General features: G+C 32.4%; 1 protein-coding gene and 1 pseudogene across 2 annotated transcripts; both read right to left on the minus strand.

The window, feature by feature from the left end:
* Positions 1–512: 512 nt before the first annotated feature.
* On the minus strand, positions 513–2753 carry LOC131177754 (chlorophyll a-b binding protein CP26, chloroplastic-like; annotated as a pseudogene).
* A 382-nt stretch (positions 2754–3135) lies between these two features.
* On the minus strand, positions 3136–7790 carry LOC131168716 (uncharacterized). 2 transcript variants are annotated; one of them, XM_058142854.1, is made up of 3 exons: positions 7519–7790; positions 7267–7441; positions 3136–4400 (listed from the first exon to the last, which is right to left on the minus strand). In XM_058142854.1, the coding sequence occupies exons 1-3, from the start codon at positions 7667–7669 to the stop codon at positions 4310–4312; spliced, it is 417 nt and encodes a 138-aa protein (XP_057998837.1). In that variant the 5' UTR covers positions 7670–7790; the 3' UTR covers positions 3136–4309. The 2 variants fall into 2 exon arrangements, with proteins under 2 accessions (XP_057998837.1, XP_057998836.1); XM_058142853.1 differs by having other exon boundaries at positions 3136–3385; positions 7519–7786.
* Between the last annotated feature and the right edge of the window lie 342 nt (positions 7791–8132).

Here is an 8132-nt window from a genome sequence, read left to right on the forward strand (position 1 = left end):
TTAAATTATTTTAAAATCCCTTGTAGTATGTCTAATGAGTTATCGGTAGATAAAATTCGATAATTCATTAGATATATTATAGGATCATGTTATACGTTACAGAGAGATAAAGTGTGACAAAGAGGTTGAGAGTTGAGTGTATATGGGGCCAAGCCAAGGATGATGATGGAGAGTCTGAATGAAATTCAATCATAAAATCATATTTTTTTAAAGACTACCCTAACCCTATTGAACTTAAGTTCATTGTTAACACAATAATCTTTTTATATAAAGCAAATTTATAGATTAAAAGCATAATTAATTAATTGAAAACCTTTCTAATAATATTATAATTTTTAAACCTTCCTCTCACCCTTTATTTCTCTCCTTCACACATTAATTTATGGCATGAGATAAGTGAGTAATCAATGACAAGAATATTATGTTTATCAAATAAAATCTCTAAACAAAATCCCTAACCTAAATAACTAAATTAGGATGAATTAAGGATATAATTATATATTAGGCCATAATTAATTAATTGGAAACCTCTATAATATTACAAGAATAGGAAATGGAAAGAGCAAGGATCACTAATAATGTCAATTGGGTTGATAAGTCTGAGAAAGGAGATGGATAGGTGATTTACAATGCAAGAGTAAAAGAACAAAAGAGAGAGGTAAATTATTATTAAGAGATTCAAAGAGTTGGAGCTCTCTCAGCAGAACCAGAAAGGACAGTAAGCAAATTGTTGGCAAAAGGATCACTGAGGTGCTTGGCAAGGTTTTCCACAGGTCCTTCTCCAGTAACATAAGCTTGGAAATAGAATCCCAACATTGCAAACATTGCAAGTCTTCCATTCTTTATTTCCTTCACCTTCAATATTGCTGCCTGGTCTGGATCCTTTGCCAGCCCCAATGGGTCAAATGGACCACCTGGGTGAAGCTTGTCCTCAAAACCCTAAAAAAATAAATCAACATGTAATTTTTGACTCTGAGAAATCAATCACACCAATCCAAATGTTTAACCAAATTCAAAATTGTTGAGCTTCAGAAATTATTTATATGTAATACCAGGCCATTGATAATTCTGTAGTATTCAGCACCGCCAACAAGAACAATCTCAGCAACAACAGCCACAATAAGATTGATTGGGATTTTGTTTCCAAAGTAGTTCAATGTGCCTCCATCAAGAAGCAGAGCTCCTGTCTGCAAAATTAATAATAATAATCATCATTTTATGAATAAAAATTGAAAACATTTGAAAAGATATATGAAAGAAATTGCACAACCTTAAACCAGACAGCTTCAGGGCCACAGTTAGCACCAAATTTGTTGAAGGCTTCAGGAATCACAAACCCAGCTGCTCCAAGCATTGCCCATCTTGCATGAATCAGCTCAAATGCCTGATATCTGTAATAATATTATAAAAAAAATCCACACATTGAAAGAAGGAGAAATACAGATTTAAGTGAATTTTATTAGTCGGGAATGAATTAGCTCTAGAAAAGTAATTTCTAAAAAACACAATGGGATGGAGATAGACATACTTAGCAAAGTCCTCTGGCTTCTTGCTAAGCCCAAAGGGATCATAACCATAACTGCATTACATGTACAAGAAAATCAATAATATTGAAGGAACTTCAGAAGCTACTTAATTGGAAGCGTTGATAAATATATGTATATAAAATAAATAAATAAAATCCAATTAAGTATGTTGAGAAAAATAATTAATATAATCATACTCTCCAGGAACTTCTCCGGTCAAGTATTCTGGGATCTCAGACCGGTCCAAGAGTCCTTCCGGCAAGAAAATCCTTCTGTCAGGACCTGAAAGCAAGTATTTATAATACTATTAGGCTCCATTTGGTATTGAGATCAGAGGTTAAAAATATTAAAAAACAGCATCTTAAATGAAGTCTTATTTAACATTGAAATTTGCGTAAAAAAAGCATTTTTTTATTATTTTAAATATTGTTAAAAATTAGTTAAAATTTTTTTTATTATTTTTAACATTTTATGATAAAAATATATTAAATTAATTTTAATATTTTTAACTAATATATTTAATAATGCGTTTCTCTAGATAACAATGCTAAATATGCTTTACATTCTATTAATTTATTTAATTATTTTCAAAAATTTTAATTAAAATTTTTAATTTTAATATAAAATCATTTTTAATATTTTCTCATTAAATATATATATATATATATATATATATATATATATATATATATATATATATATATATATATATTTGACAATAATTTAATGGTAATGATAAAAAAAAATTTTATTTGATGATCAATAGAAAAGCAAATCCATAACAATTGAGTGACGGAGAAATCAACTACAATATTCTTAGGGGTGGAGCCAAAGAAACCAAAGAAAAATAAAATGTAGAGTAATATATACTTACCATACCACTTGGCAAGCTCGTCGTTCGCAGGTGAAACGGCAGAAGGCTTGGGTTTGGGAGGTGGAGCAGCCTTCTTCCTAGAGAAAAGAGCAACAGTCTTGAAAGTGGCAGAGGTTGATGGGGTGGGAGCCGCTCCAGACCTGGTGGCAGCACCGCTAAAGTTGAGAGGATTTCCAAGCATTTCAGACACTCCAAGAGAGGCAGCCGCCGTAGAAGCCGCTAGGGAAGCCATCTCTCTCTGCTGCTGTCAAGTAAGTTTTCTTGTTTTTCTGATAATGGAGTAATGAAGAGACTGGGAAGAGAGATACTATATGCTTGAGCTGGTGGATGCGAACATTCCACGTAGGATTCATTTTCATGGGCTTATTAGTACGTGTAATCTGACGCTGGGCTTAGATTGGCTGATGAGGAAGTACGTGTAATCTGAAGCTGGGCTTAGATTGGCTGGTTTGCTGATGTGGCAGATGATGGTGCTGACATGGAATCATTGTTGAGGCCTCAGATAATGTTTAAGATTATCCTATCCACATCTCATTATCTCTTATTTTGCGGATAATTTCTTGCCTGCAGGGGTGATTCTGGGGCTTTCATAGTTACCCTTGGCTACGTTGCCTGTATATATTTATTCAATTAATAATTAATATATTATTTAAATTTATAATGAATTTTATCTAAAAATGATATTTATAGCTTTGGTACTTAAACATCCTACTAAAAGACATGAATCCTGGAACATGCAGAAAGAGAGTTTCATTGTAGCCATTGTTATTATGCACATCAAGTATTGCTTCTCATAAATTTCACTGGAATAAATCTAAACATTAGCGACCAGATATGAAGCACACATCAAGAGTCCCTAATTAATGCAATTTGTGCAGCAAGAAACTCATTTCATTTTCTCCACTTCTCAATTTCTCTTGAAGTTGCTCTGACTAGCTTCTTGGTGTTGATGACTAGTTCATCAATAAGACCACCAATCTCATCCCTGACAATGACAAGCAAAAGAAATACAAAGACATTAATTAATTTGAAGTGTTGCCATCATCAATAACTTTGTGGAATCTAAAATGAAACATTTATACTATAATTTTATGTTGCCTTGAACCAAAAGAAAAGCATCGAGTAGTAGTAGTGTCCAGAATTCAAACTGCACTATATCAACAATTTTCATGCCTATGCTTCTAACATTTGTGTTTTAAAGTCAAGGGAAGCGTCGGAATAATTATGCTGGTTCCACAACATATCTATTCTTTCAAATTTTTGCCTGTCAACTAACTTGCTTACAAGCTGAAACATAAATGCCAAACATTGACATAACTCTAATAGAACATCTCCAATCCATGCAATGGATCCTTACGAACTATAAAAGCAAAACTGCAAAGACAAACGTCAATGGAGAGAGAGAGAGAGAGAGAGAGAGAGAGAGAGAGATTATGCAAGCAACTACTGCCTGATATAAGCTGCCTACAAATTTTGGGAACAAATTAACTGTATGAAAATAACGTTATTAATATTATTGAAAATTCATACATTCATTAATAATGCAAAATCGTTAACAAGTCCATTATTGAATTCATGTTCAAGTTTTAGCGAATAATTCTTTATTAATCTTGTTCTCGTCAGTTGTCACACAATGTAACTCGAATACATTATTATGTCTGTCTATGAACAGGGAACTTCTTTTATTTCTTACAAAAAAGATACCAAGGCAGAATAAAGTGCAATATTGAACATATAGAGAAAATCCCCCTAGTGCTAGTGGAGTGTTATGCTTGTTATGCATAGTGTAGTCTTTATGTTGATGATATTAAGGAAATATGGAACAGCTGCTAAACAAAATGCAGAACTGGGGCATATCAAAACACTGTCCTCGTGTATATTTGCACCATATCGTGATATACTCCAGGATTCAACAGGAACAACAAGAGGAGTTCAATAAACCAGCAAATGAGAATAATGGTCTCAATAATCTGTCTTTCGCTTGAAGGAGCAATATCTCTCTACATAGGCGTCAAATGTAAATGTTAGATGTGTAGGAAAATTGAGAAAAATAAGGTGAGTGATTGAGAAAAGGGAGGAAAATTAGCAACAAAAAGGGGAGGAAAATTAGCGACTGAAATTTAACTATGACTCATTCTTTTCATAGCAGATAAAGAAACCAATAAATTTAGCCAAAACTTAGGCTAGGAAACGAATTTCCTTTTGAAATATTCTTCTATTTACAACACTTTATGTTACCAAAAAATAAAATAAAATAAAATCTCCCTTGTGCAACCAAAAGGCCATATTTAACATTTCTAAAGGAAGTTGCTATTGTCACAGCCATTTTGGATGTGGTCAAAGCTACTTCAATCTGATATATATAATTTTATTTTGACTGAATTAAGTGTTTGTTATATAAACCAAAATTCAAGGATAATGGGAAAAAGAAATGAAGTCACTTTGCATCCCTTTATACCTCCCATTCTCCCTTTCAAGAATCCTTAAAAAAGACAAAAAGTAGAAAAAAAGAAATATTCAGAAGTACAAATTTATCGTTTCTCTCTCCATCTCTCAATCTGTCTCCCTCTTAAACTTCGATATCTCCTTAGAATCCAAGAAGGAGGGAAGAATTTATGCCAGCCATTTATTAACTATGTTAATGAAAATTCATGAAATTTAAGCAACGTAGAGCAAGAAGAGTTATGGGAAAATAGGGATGAGAAACACATTCCCAAAAAAAAAAAAAATTACTAAGCCAATACTAATTAAGAATCCTAAATAAACTTAAGGGATAATGGCCAAAAAAATCCTAAACTTTAAACCTTTTTTTTTTTTAACAACCACACCCTGAACTATTGACAATAGTGTAATTGTACCTGCCGTTAACCACACAGTTCAACTATGATCCAATGGTGGCATTTCAGTTCATTTTCAAAAATGAGACAGTGAGATAGCAGTTCTGTTAATTTCTAACGGTGTGGTTAACAGCAAGATACAATTACATTTCTAACGGTGTGGTTAACAGCGAAATACAATTACTTTGTTTTCAATAGTTATGAGTACAATTATTAAAATAAAAAAGTTCAAGGTACAACTGTAAAAATGTGTAAATTTTGGAATTTTTTTTTTTGCCATTCCCCATGGAAACTAGAAAAATAATAATAAATCTAATAGAATTGCTAAATAATAATAATAATAATAATAATAATAATAATAATAATAATAATAATAATAAAATTCCTAAATAATAGAACACTAAATATAGAAATATAAATTTCCTAATTTTACAATAAATATAATTCCTAAGTTCCAACTTCTTATACTGCATCACTAAGGTAACAATGGCATAGGTAACAATAGCATGAATTGCAGTGAGTTGACTTAGGACCCATAAGCATTCTAGATGGTTTTTGCATGGTATTTGCACTATGGCTATGCAACTGCTTTCCTCAATTACTTTTTTCTTCCCTTTCTTCTTAAGATGTGTTAGGTAGAAGATTAAAAAATCAAAAGTGAAATATTACCCTTGTAAGTTTTAATTTGTAAGAGAGTAATTATTAACCTAATCCCCCCAAGGTTAACACATTACACCTCAAAAGTGTATAAGTATTAATGAGATGAAAAGTTCACCTAGTCACTTTAAGTATCCAAACAATGTTAACAAATGATTAAAAGTTACAAAGGTAATAATTACCCTTATTAACCTTATACCAACGTCCCCTTAAAAGAAAAATATGAAAAAAAAAAATATGAAGAAAGCAATTCTTTGCCCAATTCAATTACAAAATCCCCACCCTATTACAGTCCCTTTCTTCATCTGCTTTTAACTGTTCCCTTAGTATGACAATTGTTACTTATCTGCTAATTTCAGCCTTAAGACCGGAATTTGTCCTTCTTACTTCTTGGCTGTCAATCACAATCAACTTAATCCCATTTTCCATGTGCCAAAACAACTAATTTCCATTCAAAAATTAGCATGTGCATATAAGATTGACACAAAAGAAAGTGCAACATGACAGATCTGTCTTTCAGTTAATTCAACAAAACTGGATTTCTCAATCAATCCAATCAAGCTATAAAGGTGTGAGCCATAAGCTTTTCTTGATTGAAGACCCTTACAAGAGATGTTACCTTGGGAATTCCTTCCCTATTTTTTTGGGGAGCTCTTTTCTAGTTCAGGACTCAAGGGAAACGAGGAAGAGGCGGTGGGGGTAAGGAAGCCCGGAGCTGGACATCTATGGCCTTCAATTTTATTCACTCACTGCCATTAAATTTGGATTTATGAAGCAATTTAGACCAAAAAAACAAACGAATTTTTGTCTATGACAACAGCAACTCTTTTTTCAAAATCTTAGTAGCAAAATTCCATCATTACTTCATTGTTTGTCCTACTTTGTCTACACAGTCTTCACCACATCAATTAGAGAAACTACAAAATTTCAGAAGAATATTATCACTGCGCCTTCCCTGCCCCAAAAGGGTATTTTCAGGGTAATTCCACATTATTAGCTTAATTTCAAGTAAATTTAAAATTCTATTAGTTTATATAATAAAAGAAATATCATCATTATTAAAATATTCAATTTCCTTTTCTTTTTTTTCCCCCTTCTTTTCTAAGGGGCATAAATATTCAGTTCCTCAACGCTTAATTTGCTCAAAATATCCTATATCAATCCCCATTCAGACACCCATAAATCCAAAATAAAGAAATGAACTATCACAGTTCCACCAAACATGAGAGAGACAGAGAGAGATATTGAACAACAGGGCAATATAATCAATTACAAAGTGCAATTGAAGAAGTTTCAAAGTGACACAATAGAAATCGTTAAAAAAAAAAAAAGTGACACAATAGACAAGGTACAAAAATTAATGTAGACTTACTGGGTTGGAAGATTTCCTGGACCATGGAAGAACGTGCCGACATTAGAGTATCTCCGATTCTCATCATGAGCTACGCCTCTACCCACCCCATACCCAAATCCATAACCAATTCCACATCCAGCACCGAACCCAAAACCCATTTGTAAACCAGGAATCCCAGGACCCAGCCCAACTCCTGATATAGTACCATTAAGGAACCATGAAAAAAATAAAAGGCAAAAATTAAAAGGTGGCAGAAGAAGCGATGTTTACCTCCGATGAGGCCGACGCCGAAGCCAACACCGCAGCCGGCGCCAAGGCCGAAAGCGGGGCCGACCTTTCCAAGGTCTTTAAACCTCACTTCTGGAAGCTTCCAGAGTAAACCCTTTTCCTCTTCGTCACTTCTTCTGCTATAATTGTTCATCGTTTGGGGATAAATGTGCCTTGCTTGTCCTCGGAGTCATAGGTCCTAGTATATTTGGGGGGCTTTCCGCCACTTAGTGAAAATTTCAAAAACCTCCCCCGTAGCTCCGATATTTTCAAAACCCTTTTATTTGATATTTAAATTCGAGACATTATAATTTTATAGGTAAGTTCAATATCACTAATATAATATTTTGTACAATTATTTTTATAAAATTTTATAAAATTTAATTAAATTTTAATTAAAATTCATTTGATATGATATAACTTAAAATATAAAATTTAATTGATTTTCCTATAATTCTTTTTTTGATATAATTTCTTGATTGAAATTCATTTGTTTTTATTTCTTATACTATCATCAAAAGTAAAATTAAAAAATTATAATTCACTACTATATTAAACAATTCTATACCTTACAAATTTATAACAACTAACAATATATTAATAAATATAACATAAAT

The sequence above is a fragment of the Hevea brasiliensis genome, unplaced genomic scaffold (genome assembly GCF_030052815.1).
Source record: "Hevea brasiliensis isolate MT/VB/25A 57/8 unplaced genomic scaffold, ASM3005281v1 Scaf80, whole genome shotgun sequence".
NCBI classification, from domain to species: Eukaryota; Viridiplantae; Streptophyta; class Magnoliopsida; order Malpighiales; family Euphorbiaceae; genus Hevea; species Hevea brasiliensis.